Here is a 19856-nt window from a genome sequence, read left to right as displayed (position 1 = left end):
ATCCAGATGGTGTAATAGTATAATCTCAGTAACATCACCAATTGTTACATTTGCTGTATTTTACAGCTGTTTCCATGAGTACGGTGAGTTACCGTAAAAATAATGTAATCTCATGGAATTTTCCCACAATTACATGCAAATTACAATATTAAACTGCTAACATCCTTTAGAGTTTTTTACTGTTGATTTTGCAGTACTAAGCTATGGAAATTACTGCAAAGGCTAACAGTGTGGGCTACAATGAAAAGCCCGCAATACAGCCCTGCAAACAGCAGGTAGAAATTACTTTCGTGTCATTTTTTCCATATTTAGAAAAATAACCATTGCTTCAAAACTTAAACTGAAGTCCAAAGTTAGGAGCAGCCTTTTTCAGTGTAGTTGGATGTTGGTAAAGGTTCAAGAACAAAGAATGCAGAAAAGTGAAAGGCCTTGCAGAAGTTCTTGTGGCAATTCAAACTGAACAGTTTATGAAGTGCAAGGAGAAGGGTTCGAGAACCTTAAAGTTCAGTGTCCTCTATAGTTCAGTGCAGGCTGTTTCACTCAAGCAGTTTGTTTTTCAGAACCTGCACCTTCATGGATAGGTTGTTCCCATCCAACTCCATCAGCACCTTCTGAAGAAATTCAAATGTGTATTTCAGGTGCTTTGGGTAGCTCAGATTTAGACTGTAGATTAGTCCAAGCAGGAGGCCACAACCCTTTGCCACATCACTAAGAGCTTGCAGCACAGTGCATCCTTCTATGATGACACCAATGTCCTCAGGTGTATCTACAGAGTTTGCTCCTTCATGTTTGACAACATAGACTCCCAAAGTCAGCTGCTCCGTTTCTCTGCTTGCTCCAAGATCCACATCCTTAAAATAAAAAGAAAAGAAAAGGATAAGTTAATTGCATACATATACATATGGACAAGTAAGTCCACCTTCCATTTCCAACCCCAAATTAAAAAAAGGACAATAACTGATCGTTTTCCTTTTTTAACTTACCAAGAATTCCTTGAACAGGTCGTCTGGCTTTTCATTTAAGTAGACACAGATAGTTTTTAGAACACATTCCCGTCGAACATCAACGCTGGGATTCTGGTGGAAATAAGAACTCAATATGAGAGAAGTTTCCTATTTTGGTTCCTTTCAACCTCTTTACAAAACAAAGTCAAAAATATTAACACATAATCCAGATAAGTGATTAAGCAATGTTTCATAACTCACATCAGTGACGTGCAGTGAGGTTCATGATTGGTAAGGAACTGACTCCTCTGAGTCAGATAAACAAATATATGAACCCAAAAATCAAAGCTTTTCAATTTTGACATTACGTGAAAGCTTTCATTTTTGCTTTAATCAATTCTAGATTGTTCAACAATATATTTAATAATTGTGCCCCTAAAAATATTAAAATTAAATAGAAGATTAGAACTGGGCAATATGGACTTAAAATCCTATCATGACATTTTGTGGTATTTTTTGCGATAACAATAAGTCTGTGAAGGTTCTCAGTCATCCAGGTCATTGTAGTCTAAGGCGCTTGGAAAGAAAAGTGAAGCTTCTTCAGTGAAGAAGCTTCTCGGATGAGAGATGAAACGTCTTCAAGCAACTTAAAGAAATTCAGACGCTTTTCTTTCCAAGCTTCTTAACAATAAGAGTTACAATAAAAGATCATAATAGTATTTTTGCCTATAAATCTATCAATGCAGCCTCACAAATACAAATACTGCAAATTAAATTTAGCAAATGTGCTATTTAGGCAAACCAGCAGTTATTTATCTTGTTGAATTGATGATAAGTTTGACATTAATGGAAGTAATAGTCTCAACTAAATTATCATATATTTTTTTAGAGGTTTGAAAGCAGTCTATCATTTTAATCACATAGGACGTGTGTTATCACAATATTGATAAGCGATGCAATAAGATGCCCAGCCCTACAGAAGATGCATTAAAATTTATTTAGGTTTGGTGTGTCTCATTTTTTGTGTTTAGTAAATAAATTGGTCAAATGACCTGGAAACAATTATAGAAAAATCATTCATTTTACATCAATTTATTAATTTATAAATAGGAGATGCATTGAAATAAAATTGGTGCGTCTCATTGCTTAGGACTGATTTGGTGTCGATTTGTCCTTTGTGAAATTTACTGATGTTCCCCAAGCGCGCTGCTTTATCCACTGTATCAATGGCGCTCTCAGTGTAATGTGATTACACTGTGAATCCATATACGTGTACCTTTTATACATGTTGCCTTTAGGGTTCAGCACTGCCCTCCATCAGCCTCACTCCATGCATTTTTGCAGCACATTTATGACCAATAACATTAAACATGTAACACACATTCGTCAAATAAATTAGGTCTGCATCAAGTCATCATCTGTATTACATGTGTAATCAAACATGTACGTTGGCGATTTAGAGAAACAGCAGTGGGATTGCGCATGTGTGTGTCCGCGGTGAGACACAGCATCATCATTGCCTCCTCTCAGCGTTTTACCTTGTATTTGAACAGAAAATCCGTAATGACAGCAATTTTGACCATAAAAATATTGAAATCACACAGAAAGCAAATTTAAAATCTAATGTACAAATTGAATTTCTCTTTTGTTAGTATTTTACTTCTCATTAAGGTGCCTCACTTGACTGCATGTCACTGATTCACATGTATCTACAAAATATTCAAATATACACATATTCAGTTGAAAAAAAAATCTGATTAATGACAGACACAGAAGTTGAAGAAGCATTCAAATAATTTCAGAGCTCAATCAAGGTCAACTAAAATACATACCCCATCCATGGCTGCCATGATTAAGTTGATATTGCGTTTAGCTGTTCCCCCTTCTATCACAGATTAGTAGGCAGAGGACTCACTCGCAGGACTCTGAAGTTTAGAGAGAGGGTGAGGTTTTATTTGAAATGTGACACCAAGTGAGAATATATACATATATACAGTGGAACAGATAACACGGGGCTCCAGGGAGTAGGGCGGGGTCCGAAGGGAAGGTCCAAGACGGGGGTACACACACGCTCTTCTTCCACTCGATCCGTAACTCAAAAATGTCCACACTAAGAAGCTCACGCTCACTCACACACATCCACAGAAATCCAGACGGCAGGGAAGACGGGCAGGGAGTCTAGAAGGCACTTGGTAATGTGACGATCCAGCGAGGAAGCAGCCTCTCTTGCCATCTTAAGTAGTCTGCCAGCATCAGTGTGAATGAGCCACAGGTGTGTGTTCAGGGTGGGTTCAGAGGCGGAGAACCAAGGTCCAGTTCCGCCCTGGTGGGAGAGGTTAAGACAAACAATACACACACCACGACCTCTCCAGATCTTGAGAACCATGACACCTTCTCTTTGAACACTAAGAAGGTGGTCAGCGTAGTGGTCCAGCTTGGCCATGAAAGTTGACAACAAAGGGACGATGGTGATGCGGGCGAACTCTGCAATAACCTGAAACATATTAAAAATTACAACTAGAGAGTATTCTCTATTAATTTTATTAGAGGCCACATGCAAGAATGCTACAACTTTCAGTCAAACATTTTGTATCTTTTAAAATTAACAATTTATAGTACTTTGTTCTTCTTCAAATACAAGTTCTTATGAAAATGACTTGCAATAACAAAGTTAGTAAGAGTTACCTCAGTCTCTGAAAACAGGGCAGGCCATCTGTTTTTGACCTCTGCAATGAATGGCATGTCTTTGATGATTTCCTGTCTTCGGTAGCGATGATAGCCAATGGAAACTGATACAAGGAGTTAAATGCATTATATATAACAGTATTACACATTATTCTGCACTTCAATGACAACAGATGAACGCATGTCTTATACTTTACAAATCAAACTGTTAATCGCTTAAATCCCTGCGTTTGACACTAAACCAGAAATCAACATGGAGTCGAATTCTTTCAAACAATGTAGCAACTTAATTGATGCACATTTCTAAAATACACTATACATTCATTTCATTCTCCAAACTACAGGATCGCTGGCGCTCCCGGTGGTCATTACTGATGTCAGGGAGCAGGTGCGGTAGATGTTGGGAGTAATTTTAAAACTGTAGGTCTCAGTAGGCAAGTCTCACCTTAACAGGAATCGCAAAAGATTTTTGGAAAATTACACCGAAGCAGGTTCAACAATATTTGTTAAATGTCTTCATACTTCTAACACGTGAGAGAGGTATACAAGCTAGAGTGTTAAAAAATTTACCAGGCGTCATTTGTTAAAAAAAAAAAAAGCAAAAGTATTCCCGAAAGTGTCAGATGTTTATCAGTTAGTATACATTAATCAAATTTGTCATCCTTAAATTGTTGTACTTACCAAATAATCCTCAGATGGCGATGGATTCTATCCAGGATACTAAGCATATGCAAGTCTCAGTTGAAAATGGCGATGATCAAACTTCCACACTGCATATGTGCAAACTCAGAAGTATGGAGAGCCTATTAGGACAATCCTCTTTAAATTAAACTGTTCTTCATTTTAAATGAACTTTTTACGTTGGATTTAATTTACTGCATTTTGTTGTATTGAAATATTATGTTGTTAATTAAATTCAAAACAACATACTTGTGTTTAAAGTTAAAAATCAATTGGTGGCATTAGTTTTAACATAAAACATTTACATAATGCTACCAACATCAGTGTGTCATTTCTTAGAGTGCCTTTTGTGCTGTCTCTCGATGCTCTCTTCTCTCTCACCTCATCCTTCCTCTGCCTGAATCTGGTTCTTCCGACTGGAAGTTTCTTCCTGGTAAAAGGGAGTTTTTCCGTCCCACTGTTGGCAACTGCTTGCTCATAGGAATCATCTTATTTTTGTGGTTTTCTTTCAAACATTAAAGACCGTTTATCCTAAAAATACAAAGCATCTTGAGGTGACTGTTGTCGTGAATTAATGCTAAATAAATAAAACTGGAATGAACTGAACTGAACAGGTTAAGAACGGAGGTGAATAGGCTGCATGGGGGATCACAAAGCCTGGAAAAAAACAGGGTTAAACTAAATAATTTTTTTATTCCACGAATTTCCAGATATTTAAATTAATTTACTTTACTTTCATTTATTGTATAGTTTTACACATTTTGTAAGGGATTAATAACTTATCATTTTGCTGACTGCATGGGTTTAGGAACAGAAAATAAAATGCCCGTTAAAACTAAAATGCTGCAAATAGCCTATGCTCGTGGCTGGTAACATTTATCATGCCTAAAACTAATATATATAATATATTGGTACATGCAATCAAATGTACTGGGCCACCCACACATTACACCTACAGGCCATGCATGAAGCTCCCATCACTCAGTTTCTGTGCTGATGTTAATGCAGTGGAGGTTTAGAATTTCTTCAGTAACCCTGGCTATTTTTACACGCTCTGCCCTCAGCACCAACTCTATGGTCTGCCACTTTGTGACTGAGAAGCTTCCACTTTGCAGTAATATCACTCACAGTTGATTGTGGAATATCTAAGAGGGTTGGAAATTTTGTAAAGGCACTTTCCTGTTATAGCAGTGAGCTTTTCAAAACGACCCATTCTTTCACAAATATTTATAAAGGCAAACTGCATGGCTCAGGGCCTGACTGTGGCACTGGGACTGATAACACCGAAATCCAAAGATGAACAGATGTAGATCGATACTTTTGAACATTAATGTATGTCATACTAATGTAAATCTTGGAAGCCAATAAATAACTATTACCGTCGTGAGTTTAAAAAAAAAAAATTCGTTCATTTCTTTTGGAGATTCGGCACATCAGCAACTGCTCGATTCACACTATACCTACAGTTGACCGTGCTAATCGTAACAATAATAAGGATTAGGATGATAAGGATGGTCAATTTTGACACATTGCTCCTTTAAATGTGAGACCACCTGCTCCTCTGGCGTCAGCATCATCCGCAGGCGGCACGGTGGGGATCGATACGGCAGTGAAATGTTCAAAGTGGGATATTTTTGGAAGAACTCAGCAGGCACCGGAGGAGAGAGACCGTCACCGAACTGACTGGCTCGACGAGAGACGAGTACACAACCCGGTAATAGTCAAGGTAAGTCCCGTCAGCACCTGCAGATGTTCATTTATGGTTCATTGTGTAAGGCAGTGCGCAGAGAAAAACAGGGCGTTGTGTCTTGGCGTTTAATATATGCAACATTTAGCCTGTTGCGACGGGCCAGTGTGTGAAAGCTGTTACATGTTAAGGCAAGAACAGGCTGTACAGGGTCGGTGCAGGAGCCATGACAAGAAAAAAAGAAAGAAATGAAGAAAGGGAGAATCAGCACATGGAGATGATGGCATGGTGTAAACCAGTAAATATCAGCTATGATCAGAGCAGCTGTAAATCACATGTACATAATAAGAGTTTTTAGAGTATTAGATGCCTTAAGATTAGGCCACCCTGCAGATCTGCAGCTAGCAGCCAGCTCAGCAGCATAATTAAGATCACTGGTATTCAGCACAAGTGAAGGATTGAAATTGTTATTGTCTTAGTAAACAGGCTGATTTGTTTGTTCACTGCTGACACCAAACAGCTGTGATCTGGTTTTAAGACAGAGGCGAGCGGTCAGGGAGTCTTCTCTGACTGTGAGGTTGCGTCTTGGGAAAAAAAAAGTCTTTCGGCGAATCATGTGATCCAGAAAATATTTTGTCATAGACTCTTGTACAAGAGATGAGAATAAGGGCTGCTTGTTGCCATGGAGCCGCTGACCTTGTTGCCGTGGCAACAGCCGGCAACACTATGCCATGACTTGTGTGTTTGTGCGTGTGCCAGAATGTAGCTACAGTCACTAAAAAGGCACATTTTCACTTTTCCTGTCTGGATGGGGCCATTGATCTGAAATCACGTGGCTCCTCTTTTATTTTAGGTTATTTTATCAAATATGCAGCATATTTACAATTTTGATGTGTTACAGGAGGGACCCTTAGGCCCAGGTGCTAGAAACCTGTCCAGACTGGAGGGCTGCATGGGGGACGTGAATGCCATAGTGACCTCAAAACAGCCTTAACTCTAAATCTCTACACTCTGGTCCCTCAATCGGCAGCAGGAAGTTAAAACTCCGGCCCTCTTGAAGAAGGTTCTGTTTCATCACAAATGTGTCACCATCTGTAGCATTAACCAAGAGCGAGATTCTGCTAAGCTGACAAACACCCTGGGTGATGTGTAAATGTGTGTATTTCTATTCAAGTGTGAAGCAGCTTGGCTGTTAATCATCAACCTCAGTGAGGACGGTGAACGACACATCTCTGTCCCGTGTGGCTGTAACTCTTAGTGTGGTGTGTTTCTGGGTTGATCACATTTAGTGGACGTCATTCCTCCTCTCACTATTTCATGTTTACAGTTCTCACTGACTAATAGATCAGTTATTAGACTCCCTTTTTTTCTATTGTTTTTGGGCACATTTATCACAGCTTCTAAAGAGACCATCCATTAAAATCTCTGAGTGTTTGACTGTTTTTCTTTTTTATTCACAAATGCCTTATGTGAATTTTTTTTTTTGTCTTTTTTTAATCACAGGTAGTCCCATGGAATCTCAACTGCTGGAGGACAGCTTTACTTCTGAACCACAGGCATAGCCAGAAATGTTCACCTTTTATCCCTGAATAATCGCTACTATGGCTTTTTGTAATGAAAGCTTCATGGAGGAGTGTAACTGCATGGACCCGAACAGCGTAGAGGAAACGTCAGAAAGCCTCCCATCAGAAGCTACGACTCCTCTCATATCAGTCACTCTGCGTGTGACCCTGGCAGCCATAATGATCTTCATGATTACTATCGGTTTCCTCGGCAATGCGATCGTGTGTCTGATTGTTTACCAGAAACCTGCCATGCGTTCTGCTATCAATCTCCTGCTTGCCACTCTGGCCTTTTCAGACATCATGCTCTCTCTGCTCTGCATGCCCTTCACTGCAGTCACCGTGGCCACTGCAGACTGGAGCTTTGGGAGCGGTTTCTGCCGCGCCTCCATCATGCTGTACTGGCTGTTCGTCCTGGAGGGGGTGTCCATCCTCCTCATTATCAGCGTGGACCGTTTCCTGATCATTGTGCAGCGGCAGGACAAACTGACCCCGCACAGAGCTAAACTGTTGATCGCAGGTTCTTGGGTGCTGAGCCTGTGTGTGTCATTGCCGTCAGTGGTTGGGTGGAGGGCGGGCGCGGCAGGTATCGGGGGCGCCTGGGCACCGCAGTGCGTGCTGGGATACAGCGAGTCCCTGGCAGACCGTGGATACACAGTCCTGTTGGCTGTAGCGGTTTTCTTTGTGCCATTTACTGTCATGCTGTACTCTTACATGTGCATCCTCAACACGGTGCGCCGCAACACCCTGCGCATCCACAACCACACCACCGAGCATTCCTGTCTGCCAGCCCTAAACCAAGTCAGCAAAATGAGACTTACCGGACTGCAGCGGCCGCCTCAGGTCAAGGTGGACATGAGCTTCAAAACCCGAGCCTTCACCACCATCCTCATCCTCTTTGTTGGTTTCTCAGTGTGCTGGCTCCCTCACACCATCGTCAGCCTGCTGGCCGTGTTCAGCCGGCAGTTCTACTACAGCTCAGTCTTCTACCCCATCAGCATAGGCGCTCTGTGGCTCAGCTACCTGAAGACGGTCTTCAACCCCGTCATCTACTGCTGGAGGATCAGGAAGTTCAGGGAGGCCTGTCAGGAGTTCATTCCGAAAAGCTGCAGACTGTGTCCCAGAGTGCCGGGCAGGAGCCACAGAAGAGTGAGGCCCAGCAATATCTATGTTTGCAGTGAGACGCAGTCAGCTGTGTGACACAGGGAGGAAACCCAATGCAGTCTAATGTTTTTAACTTTTTGATAAGCTATGGGATGTTACTGAAGTTCCCTTTACACAAGAACAAATTGGTTTTAACTTTATTGAAACTGGAGCATTTACAGTCCCATGACTCCCTCCTTTTGGGGAAGGTCATGTGAAAATCACAATTGCTGACAACTGAACTGATCTGGTGGTGACAATCATTTGTCTGCTGTTTTAATAAATAAAGTCAAAGTGTTCATTCAGCTTCATGGCCACGCAAGCTTCTGAAACATACTGACATTTAAAAAAACATTTTTATATCTTCCATTTTTGCTTTATTTTTCTGTTTCCTGTGCTGTCCCTGAGCTGTCATTTTGTTGTTTCATTAGTCTGAAGCTGTACCGTTGATAATAATTATGTTGTCAGTTATGTGCTAAGATTCAGAAAAACAAAAACAAATTACAGTATTGATGTTTGGTGATGTTCTCAGATGAAAGTCAGACCACTGTTAAAAAGTGTTTGATGAAATTTGTGTAGAAACACAGCCCTCTGTCAGCTGGTTCATGACTCTTAATGTTTCTGTTATAGAGGAATGAGTGTTAACTGCATTATCATGTCACATAAGATATGTAAATAAATATAGTTTTGGATTAAAGTTTCTTTGACTCTCTTCCTCTCTAACGATAAAACATGTAGAACGAGTAAGCTCATTGCATTAAAAGAGCAAGCCCTGCACAAGGGCATTATTTGTAAAGGGCCACGACAGTGGTATAGTTTTTTTTATGTCATCCCTGTGTACCACCCCAGTGGATTACGCAAGTCAAGTGCAGACTTTCAGCTTGACTGCTGATGGAGGTAGCAGGATTAATTGTGAAGTAAACAGAACTATACTCTCTGCTGCAAAACTTATCATACAGATCAAATGCATAATGAACCAAAGCATACTGCAATTCAAATGTTTCCCATGGCAAAGAAATAGGATATTCTTCAAGTCAGTCAACTGATCTCAACCTACCAGAGCATGCTTTAGGATTATGAAATGCAAAAAAAAGTATTTTCATCCAAGAATTAAAAATAAGATCCAAATGAGCCAAAAACAAAAACAGAACCAAACAAACCCAAAAAATAATGATGCTCATCAAGGTTATTATTGTTAACTAACACTAGACTAAAACTAGATATGAAAAAAAAAGTTAACTAAAATAAAAAAAAGAGATATAGACTTTTGAAAATAATAAAACTAACTGAAATGAAATAAAATTATAGAGGAAAATAACCATTATTAAAAAATACATACCAAATATGTAAACGGTTTTAAGTGTCTAAAGCCAGTAGGAGGCAGTAATATTCCTGTAAGCTCAAGGATGCAAACTGTCGTATACCTCCAACAGCGAAGAAGAAAGGCAAACATGGCGACTTCCACGGGGCAAAATGGAAAGGCTGCTGGTACTTCGGATGCGGATCTCTTGCTTCACCCTGAGTTGTTGTCTCAGGACTTTATGAGGCTAGTTTTAAATGAGGTAAGTCGGTGTTTTAAAAGGAACTCTAGAAATGTGATTTGATGCGAGAATAAATGAAGAATGCGGAAATGTTAGCATGTAAGCTAACAAGCAGGACACCTCTCTGGTTACTGTTTAAGTACACTCAACTCAAGGCGCTGCTTGTGATTTTTAAAGTGGAGATATTTTTCTCTGAATCAGAAAAACGTGAGTACCAGAGACTGTGGGAGCAGGGACCAGCTCACAGAGCTCTACCTGCGGCATATCATCCCTCTGCCGCAGAGGACTTTACCCAACACCCGCTGGGGACGGAGGATGGAGAAGAGCCGAGGGAAGCAAACGCCGGTAGCTCACCGGTCAGACAAGTATGGGTCCACAGCTTCAGACATTTAGTACTTTCATGTGCAGTTTTAGGCTGTCTGCATATAGATAATTTGACTATGATGTTAGAATTTGGACCAAATAATTTGCCGAGTTCCATGAAAGGCGAAACGAATGTGTTATTACTGTAATTTCACTGATCAGTCAACAGACGTAACAACTCTGTGAAAGGCCCCAGGACAGATGCACTATATTGCTAAAAGTACTTGCTCATCTGGCTTCACACATATATGAACTTAAGTGACATCCCATTCTTATATCATTGGTTTTGATATGATGTTGGTGCACTTTTTTAAGCTTTAACAGTTTCTGTCCTGGTTGGAAGTCTTTCAGCAAGGTATAGGAATAAAATGCATGTAAAACAACATATTCAAAAGTTTGTAAAACAGAAACAATATCTTTCATCCATGGACTATATATCAGTATCTGGAAAACACATACAGACACAGTCCAGGTGTAAATGTGGCAAAACAAAAGAAAACTGTAGCCTGTAATGTAATGTAATGTTAAAATAAGATTAATGCATTTCAGAAACTGATTCATATGGTTTTTCAGCTCCAGCAGTGACCACAGTAGAAAGAGGCCTCTGATTGTGTACGATGGGAGCTCCTCTCACTCTGGCCCACTGAAAGTGAAGAAACCAGAGGGAAGTATAGTGTCAATAGGAAGCAACGACAGGTTAAAACCTCCACCAGCAGCAAATCTTTCCAACCCCATCCGCAAACTCTCAGGCAACACATCTTCCTCTCAATCCAGTCAGCGCAGCAGTGACACAAAAAACCTCAAACTAGAAGAAAATACGTCGGTAGGAACTTCTCTCCTCAGTTATTCATGCACAAAGAAAGTAATCCACAAGTGTTCATATTGTTTGTGTGTTTGGAGATATTCTAAAGAATCTGTAAGGACATTTATAATAAAAAAAATCATTTTATTCTTAAAAAAAGAAAAATATGCAGTTCATAATGCCTGTTTATGTTTTATCCTCCATCGTTTTAGGGGGCACTGAAGTCTCCGGAAGTGAAGAACAAGATCCAGCGTGTGACTTGGCCCTGATCTTTGGCCTCTTTTTCATACAGACCTGATGGGACCTCAAGGTCCGGCAGACAGACCACTCCTTTCCCTGTCCGTAACCTGTGGTTGTCCACTACCTTAGGTGTCCCATCACAATTTTCCCAACTCATTTATCCACAGAAAGAGGTGGAAACCCTTCAAGCTGTGGGTCAAAGCTGCTTAACTGTTGCCATTCAGTTATAAGAGCTTACAAACCGGGATGAAGTCACGAGCTTCCTTGATGTTTTCCAAAACCTCAAGTGCCCTTACCAGCATTAATCAGCAACTTGCATTAAGTCCCATCCAAAATGAGTGAGGTGAATTATTGCTCTTTTTATTCTGTTGCTGGTTTAGGTTAAAAGGCCCCGGGGTGATGAATGATGGCTTCGATGGCTGTGTGTTCAACTGGATGCTAAAGGATCTTATAACGTGATAACAATGGAAGTAAGCAAGAGGGAATGCAGACATGTTATGAAACAGATCTTTTTCTTCGGTGTATTGTAAATGAATATAGACAGATCATGGTGAGCATCACATTTTAGAAGTTGTGTGATCAGTGATTTTTATCATTTCTGTTATGAATTCAACTGAGATTTGCATTTGTCGAGCACTACATACGTTTTCCAGGATTTTGAAATGTCACTCTGGTGTGAGATTTTACATATGCTGCACATAACGATGGGATAAATAAAAACAATATTGAACTTTATTGTTAGTAGACCAGTAATTACTTGTTCATAAAAAGAGCATCGCAGAGAGACTGAGTCTTTCAAAAGGACCACTTTTGTAAATACTGTTCCAAACATTTTGGGATGTTGTGCAAAAATGTAAATAAAAACAGAATGTGATGATTTGAAAATCTCATAAACCCATATTTTATTCACAACAACATATAGAAAACATATCACATGTTTGACCTGGCAGCGTGGCATTTTAAGAAGAAAATAAAGTCATTATGAATTTGATGGCCTTAACACATCTCAAAAAGTTGGGGCAGGGCCACATTTACCACTGTGTAGCATCACCTCTTCTTTTAACAGCAGTCCGTAAACATCTGGAAACTGAGGAGACCAGCTGCTGGACTTTTTGGGAGCGGACTTGTCCTGTTCGTGTCTGATCGAAGATTCTAGCTGTTCAACAGTCTTGGATCATCTTTGTTGTGTTTTTCGTTTTATGATGTGCCACATTTTCTGTTCTTGTTTTCATAACATCAAAAATGCAGACTTTTGAGCACATGGATGAAGCTGGATGGTCCCTCTCCTCTTTAATCCAGATGATATAGCATCCATGTTTTCCGCCCCCAGAAATTCAAATTTCAGCTCGTCTGACTGGAGAACAGTTTCCACTTTGTCTTGGCAGTTATAAATGAGCCTTGGCACAGAGATAACAGCTGTGTCTCTGGATCATTTTGACATATAGCTTCTTTTTTGTCTTTTTTTTTAAGCCTTAACCTGCACTTGTGGATGCCACAGTGAACTGTGTTCACAGACAGTGATTTCTGGAAGTCTTCCTGAGCTTGTGCAGTGATCTGTGACAGAATCCTGCCTGTTTTCAGTGCAGTGCTGCCTGAGGGTGCGAAGATCACAGGCATCCAATACTGAGTTTTCACCTTATTGGTGTGCACAGAGATTCTCTGAATATTCTGCTGATATTATGTACTGAGATAACGAGAAACTCTTCTCAATTTTACATTTAAGACCATTACTCTAAAATAGATTGATGCAACAATTGTGAACACAATTCTTTGCAGAGTGGTGAACCTGTGCACAGCTTTACTTCTGAGAAGTTCTGCCTCTCTAAGATGCTCCTTTTTTTAATATCAGCTCATGTCACGATCTGTTACCAATTAACCTAATTAGCTGCAAACTAGTTCCAGTTGTATTTTTTAGTATGAGCTATTTTTCCAGCCATTTGTTGCCCCATCACATGTCGCTGCCATTAAATTTGAATTAAGCAAGTATTTTTTATGAAATAATAGAATGTCTCAGTTTAAACATTTGATGTTTTCTATGTTTCATTGTGAATAAATTATGGTTTAATTAAATTTCATAAAATTTGCAAATCGTTTCAGTCTGTTTTTATATTTTTTGGAATTGGGGGTTTTGTTTTTTGTTTTTTTTTATCTAAGGATAATCTTCTCTTTATGAACAAATTAACACAAATTATTTAAACCAAAAATACAAGTTAAACAACACTATGCAAAGTTAAAAAAAACAAAAAACAAGTAAGAAACAATGGATTAAAGTGAAATGAAATGCTCTCCTGTGACAAGAAAAATGTAAATTTGCAGTCATAAGGTATTTGAAAATCGTGTGGTAGGGGGACGGCCTGGCTTACTGACACCAAGAGCAAAGGCAGCAACTGTGCTGGCATAGGCTTACGTTAGTGAACATAGACTGAGCAACATCTGTAAAGGCATCAATAATGCTAAACAATACAGCATCACATACTTACATCCAGAAGACTTTTCTGTGCAGACCTCTTGCGTATTTTAGCCAACATTGCTAAGCCAACAGTGTAGCTTAGTAGGAAAAACATCCAAAAATCTGACCAAAGAAGCCCTGAAATCTCAACCCAAGCAAGACTTTGAGAACTACAAGAATTTACCTCCTCATTTTCCAAACACTTACCTGTGATGAGCAACACAGTGTTAAACATACCACTTAAAAACACAACAACCTGTTTTTCAATCGTTGATATGTCTTGCAAATTGTATTAACATTTTACAGTTTTCCAACTTTTCAGAAACTGGGTTGCAATTGAATACCAGTTTTTAATAATTCAGACACATAAAACGAGCTTGGGCAAAACCAAGAATGCAGAACTCTTGAAGCCTATTTACTGGAGAAAAGGAGAATTGACTTTGCAGTTACTGATGCGGAGTTCATTAAAACACACCGGAAAATGTGCTTTGAATCAGTGTTTGTACAAAAGTGTCATAAAAAAATGAATTATATATATAAAAAAAAAAGGATGTTCATTGATTTAATTATGTAAGAAATTTTACGGGCTTTATGTGTCATGTTTGACATGGTGTTCAACTGGACATTAGAGTAAAACTGAATGAAACGATAAAAATCTTCCACCGAGCAATCTGTAGTGCTTTTCTAGAACATTTTTAATCTTTTCTTTTTGTAAGTTACCAATAAAAACATTTTGACTTTGCCATTTTTAATCTCTTTTGATTTTTTTGTTTTGTTTTTGTGTTTTGTTTAGAAATCCTGAAATCATCTTATTTCATGCAGAATTTATTTATTTATATTTTTCATCTTTCATGCAATGTATTCATATTTATTCCTTTATATGAATAAATATGCATTTTTAATATTTAAGTGGTTAAACGTCACAAAAACTCTAATTACATGCACAAAGCAGTAATTACTATTATTAAGCTGATAGTGTGCAGTAAAATTGTAGATTTTCCTCAGAATCCTTACTTCAGTATCTACTTGGAAACATTTTCTCTTCATGAGCACAATACAGCAGATTCATGCCTACATTTATTGATTAGTAATTACTTTTTCTTTCCTCAAATAGTGAACATTTAACTTAAATGAACTCTCTTATCTCAAAGAACACTGTTAGTAGCTTGTATTTCATGTACATTCATAGTATTGCTTTGTAGTAACGATGTTATAGATGTCATGCACTGTGCTCAAATAGAATTTATCAACTCTGCATCGTTCCCTGATCATAACGTGGTCATCCCGTCAGATGTAACGGTCATCACTCGGGCTGAATTAGATGTCTTTGCCGCACTCTGGGCACAGGATATCGTCGCGTTCGGTGAGAAATCCACGGCCGACCAGGGACACGGAGCACTTCTTACAGTTGAAGCAGTCATTGTGCCACTGACGCTCCTCAAAGGAGATATACTTGCTGCCCCCAAGACCTAAGAATATCAAATTGAAGTCAATACATCTGACAAACCTGTTATAAATGAGCCTTATTAGATTCAGTTGACCCAGTGATTAAAGATTACCGCTAATGGGGGTGGTGCACGAGGCACACTTCTTAGCATAAAGGTTGCAGAAGCAGTTGAGGCAGTAGGCAAAGTCGTCTCTGGAGGTAAACCTCTGTCCAGACAGCTGCTGCTTGCAGCTAGTGCAAAGGAAGCAGTCCTTGTGCCAGGGCTGGTCACGGTAGGTCACCCCGCCAGTGGTGATGGGCTATTTAGAGGGAACTGGGTTACTGCCACACTTTAGTGCTGTTACACATGCAACAATAACATGTAGTGTGAAAATGGAGACTGAAAATAGAGAGCTACTTTGAAAGTACATTTTACTCGATATCATTGTATGTAGCAGTGGATGTGCTACCTTCTTGCAGTGCACACAATGCATGGCAAACTGCTTCTCATAGCAGGGCACACAGAAGTTCTGGTTGTCCTTGGGGATGAAGCTCTTGGTGCCAATAGGCTGCTGGCATCGCTTGCAGGTGAAACAGGTCTCGTGCCAGCTGTTCCCCTTGTGCTCCATCTTCCTGGAGCCTTCAGAAAATAGTAAGTTTACAACTAATGATTAAATTCAATTTTGGGTCAACATAGTATACATGTTCTAGTACTCCAAAGGCCCAACAAGGTATGGTTTTATTCTATAGTATGTGCCGCATGTCGCTCCATACCAATCACTGCTCAGGTTGAAGTGTATAGGAATAGGTTACAAATACTTAGTAATTAGTTGTTACTTTATTTGTACCTATTAAAGTGAAAAGAAAGCAGGTTTCTGTAAATGTACTGACAAAATTAATGTGTTTATACCCTATATTATTATAACTGTACTACAGCAATGTGGGCAAACAGGACTAATGGGCATGTATCGTGCCCAGCTAATCAAATGAAAAAAGAGGAAACCTTCTTGTTCATCCACTGGGAAAATAGCACAAACAATATCAGTACTGTTTCAAACTTCTCAATCTAGTTCTATTACTTGGTTTAATTCAATTTTAGCTTTAGTTAAGTTACTCCCCATTATCCTTATTTTTGCAGAGATCCTGAACTGAACAGGCAACCTTCAGACCTCTGAGGTGCTTTCCCACCCTCCGGGCTACAGCTCTGTTTTTCCAGCATAGAAAGTCAGCTATAACTCAGCCTACAATAGTGGATTTTATTCTCATTACAACTTTCATATAATATAATCTGCACCAACCAGTCTATATAGTGAGACAGAAGACTTTTTATTTATGCAATGATCCAATTTAAAATTGAGTGACAAATTAAGGTTTTAATTTTTCTAGCTACTCTGCTGATCTATTTCAGTTTTCTTCCTACCTGGCATGATGGTTTTCTTGCACTCATGGCACTTGGAGGAATACTCGTTGGAGTAGCACTCGGTGCAAAGGAGCTGCTCGTCCTTGGTAGAGAAGGGCTTGTCCACCAGGGAGCGCTTGCACTGGAAGCACTTAAAGCATTCCTCATGCCAGTGACGGTCCTTGTAGGAAAGATCCTGCAGAAAGAGCAGTACTCTTGTTCTTGTTCTCTACTTGTTCTTGTATCTATGCATTTCTTCATTTTATATCTCTTACCCTGGTGTTACAGCCAATAGGCTTCTTGCACTCCTCACAGGTGTTGGAGTACAGGCTTTCATAACATTTCACACAGTAGGGATTTTCCTCTCGCAGAACATACTTCTTCCCAAACAGGGACTCTTTGCAGTAGTGGCAGTCGTAGCGTTCTGTCATTTTGACCTAGCACTGCTCAGCTGAGAGAGAAAGAAGCAAAAGAGCCTAAGGGTAATATTATGTATACAGGATATGAACGCTTATATTAAGTACCATAGAAACTTTTGCCATTTTGCTTCCCTGCTCCAATTAATCCTTGGAGCGATGCTGGCAATCATCAGAGAGCCATTTCTTAGAAATCAAACTTCAAACTAATGGCGTTTTCTAGGACGCATTAGTAGACCTGTCACGTTACAAGTTGGGGAGTTTTCCATGCATTTCCCTCTTTCATCTTCCTCTCCCATCTCTCAGACGTCCTTCATTTTGTGACAGATGAGAAGGTGAGCGATGAGGCGGATATAAATAACTCCTATCAGTCCTGCTTAGAGACAGTCAACTTTTACCCCGTTGCATACCAACACACACTACGCCACTATACGCCGACCCATTTATCACCTCACCTCCAGCTGTCAGCGCCAGATCACAGTATCCCTTGTCACTGTGTGTGCGCGTCCGTGCATAAGTGGGTTTAAACGACACTCGTAATAATGACTGTTCACAATCTGCAGCTGTTTGTGGTCTGCCTGTTGAGCTCTTGGCTATCCCACCTGTGCCTATATCGCTACTCTTGGTTAAACGAGGATAACATAAGCGATTTATTTGAGTATTTCTTTGTGGGTAAAAGAGAAGATGCAGGGCAAAAAAAAAAAGGGTTGATGAAGTTCCATTCTCCAAGACAGAATTAAATACTACCCAAGCTCTCACAAAATAAAGCAAATCAAGACAAAAAACCCTGCAAAAATCCCCTCCAGAAACCCCAAGCTTAAATTCATATTTCTGGTTTGAATTGAGCTGCTCTCTGCTGTCATCCCTATAATCTTATTGTTCTTCTCTGTGATCTATATTTGATCACCGTAGATTCCCACCTAAGTGGTCCGTGAGTGATTTGCGATGCTCCCCACACTCAAAAGGTTAGTTTCTTTTATCTTGCTGAAGCTGAGACGTTTAATCTGCCCGTCCTTTCTGCTCTAAGCATTCTCAGCGCCCTCCCACATTCCCTCATTGTTTATCACTCCCACCATGACTCACCTAGCTTATATAAGGATTTATCTGACTCCTAAAAATAAAAAAAGGCTAATCTGAACTGCCGCAAATAAAAGCTCCAGCCATTCAGACATGCCATGCAGCTGTTTCCCAGCTTCTGGGGTCTCTTTGATGCTCCCCATCTGGGAGTCAACCTGAGCTACAGACAGTTTACAGAAAAGTGAACTATTAAAAGGTTCTTGTGTTTAAACATGGTGCCTTGTAGAGAACTGCTTATTTTACAGTATTTTAATAAGATCTCTGCATGTATGGCATTATCTGCATGCACTGGAACATTTATATTTAGGTCTAAGAACGTTTAGTTAGAGTGAAACTGCAAAAAGGAATTGTGCGATCGCATCATAACGCCAAAAAAGATGCAGAAAAGCTTAAAATCGCAGCCTTTTACTCATCTTTACAGATGCTAGCCCACTTTAGTGTTCTACTCTCCTGACCTAACAGTCCTGAAGGATATCCTTTTCAGTCACATAGCAACCTTCTAAGTGTTACACAGAATTAAACATTAATTGATCTTAACTTGATCTAATCTGATTTGCTGATCCCCCTTCAGGCAAACCCAATTAAAAAATCTGAACCCCGCATCAATCATTTGTATTTCTATGAGAGAGAGCACAGTTTTTGTACAGTTTAGAAAAAGTGTGATCTAAAAACACCAAAATACTGTAAAGCCATAAAAAGCAACAGAAGTTATTAGGAAGTGGCTGGTTTTATAGTAGTAAAGTTAGGTTTACGTTTTGAAGAGAAGGGAGCAGAAAAGGTTCAAGATAACTAGCCTACCCATCACTGGATGATTTAAGGAAGAGCTTTTTACTAAATAAGGAATCCAGTCTGCATGAAACAGGCCGAAAGGAAAGTGAGGTGATGGAAGAGGTAGTTAAATAGTGACAATGCTCTGCAGGTGGAAGAAGGGAGAACACGAGAAGGTGGGTGGGGAGGCAGATAGGAGGATGCCAGTGTGGTGGAGAATGGAAGACATGGTGAATGAAAACCAGTGAGGAGAATGGATAGGCGGAAGAATGGACAAGTGAATACATGGAGAGTGGAGCAGTTGAACAGAGTTGGTTCTTACCTTCCTGTCTGAGGAGTGTGTGCCTGTGTGGAGTCTGTGGCAGACTGAAGGAGCAGGCTCTGGGTGAGCTGTACTTACTCCTGATTGCTTTACTCCACCCATCAGGGGCTAATTGAAAATGGGGGAGGGATGATAGATGTGGGGGGAGGGGGGTTACAAGGGGGCAGGGATTCTTTTTTGAGATGATCTATAAATACAGCAGAGCTTCACAGAGATAAACCCGAGGCCCCATTTCACTTGCTCATTTTGTCCCCAGCGCCAACCATGTGGCCTTTTAAGGTCACTCAGAAGTTGTTCACTCGCTCACATCCTCTCCGTGTGATTCACGTGTTCATTCACTCGTGCTTCACT

General features: G+C 39.9%; 3 protein-coding genes across 3 annotated transcripts; 2 read left to right on the top strand and 1 right to left on the bottom strand.

Moving 5' to 3' along the window:
* The first annotated feature begins 5909 nt into the window (after window positions 1–5909).
* gpr45 (G protein-coupled receptor 45) lies at window positions 5910–9345 on the top strand. The gene is made up of 2 exons (XM_085384984.1): window positions 5910–6036; window positions 7501–9345. Exon 2 carries the CDS (start codon window positions 7599–7601, stop codon window positions 8757–8759), a length of 1161 nt encoding a protein of 386 aa, XP_085241110.1. The 5' UTR covers window positions 5910–6036; window positions 7501–7598; the 3' UTR covers window positions 8760–9345.
* Window positions 9346–10132: 787 nt separating this feature from the next.
* Window positions 10133–12383, top strand: tslig2 (tRNA splicing ligase complex subunit 2). The gene is made up of 4 exons (XM_085384305.1): window positions 10133–10264; window positions 10445–10608; window positions 11180–11429; window positions 11621–12383. The coding sequence occupies exons 1-4, from the start codon at window positions 10154–10156 to the stop codon at window positions 11675–11677; spliced, it is 582 nt and encodes a 193-aa protein (XP_085240431.1). The 5' UTR covers window positions 10133–10153; the 3' UTR covers window positions 11678–12383.
* A 1553-nt stretch (window positions 12384–13936) lies between these two features.
* Window positions 13937–19616, bottom strand: LOC146650935 (four and a half LIM domains protein 2). Its single transcript, XM_085384304.1, has 6 exons — window positions 19506–19616; window positions 17198–17373; window positions 16944–17118; window positions 15994–16163; window positions 15657–15843; window positions 13937–15566 (listed from the first exon to the last, which is right to left on the bottom strand). Exons 2-6 carry the CDS (start codon window positions 17351–17353, stop codon window positions 15415–15417), a joined length of 840 nt encoding a protein of 279 aa, XP_085240430.1. The 5' UTR covers window positions 17354–17373; window positions 19506–19616; the 3' UTR covers window positions 13937–15414.
* Between the last annotated feature and the right edge of the window lie 240 nt (window positions 19617–19856).

The sequence above is a fragment of the Rhamphochromis longiceps genome, linkage group LG16, assembly GCF_057381845.1.
Source record: "Rhamphochromis longiceps isolate RC_006_pf linkage group LG16, R_longiceps_female_GT1.1, whole genome shotgun sequence".
Taxonomy (NCBI): domain Eukaryota; kingdom Metazoa; phylum Chordata; class Actinopteri; order Cichliformes; family Cichlidae; genus Rhamphochromis; species Rhamphochromis longiceps.
This window is presented reverse-complemented; position numbering and strand designations above follow the sequence as displayed.

What these genes read in the sequence shown, in the direction of transcription:
- gpr45 (XM_085384984.1), top strand. Translation starts at nt 7,599, where the DNA reads ATGGCTTTTTGTAATGAAAGCTTCATGGAGGAGTGTAACTGCATGGAC.
- tslig2 (XM_085384305.1), top strand. Translation starts at nt 10,154, where the DNA reads ATGGCGACTTCCACGGGGCAAAATGGAAAGGCTGCTGGTACTTCGGAT. An exon ending in GTAGCTCACCGGTCAGACAA is followed by an intron (nt 10,609 to 11,179) that starts GTATGGGTCCAC and finishes ATGGTTTTTCAG; the next exon opens with CTCCAGCAGTGACCACAGTA. An exon ending in AACTAGAAGAAAATACGTCG is followed by an intron (nt 11,430 to 11,620) that starts GTAGGAACTTCT and finishes CCATCGTTTTAG; the next exon opens with GGGGCACTGAAGTCTCCGGA.
- LOC146650935 (XM_085384304.1), bottom strand. Translation starts at nt 17,353, where the DNA reads ATGACAGAACGCTACGACTGCCACTACTGCAAAGAGTCCCTGTTTGGG. An exon ending in CAAGAAAACCATCATGCCAG is followed by an intron (nt 16,164 to 16,943) that starts GTAGGAAGAAAA and finishes TATTTTCTGAAG; the next exon opens with GCTCCAGGAAGATGGAGCAC. An exon ending in GTGCACCACCCCCATTAGCG is followed by an intron (nt 15,567 to 15,656) that starts GTAATCTTTAAT and finishes TGATATTCTTAG; the next exon opens with GTCTTGGGGGCAGCAAGTAT.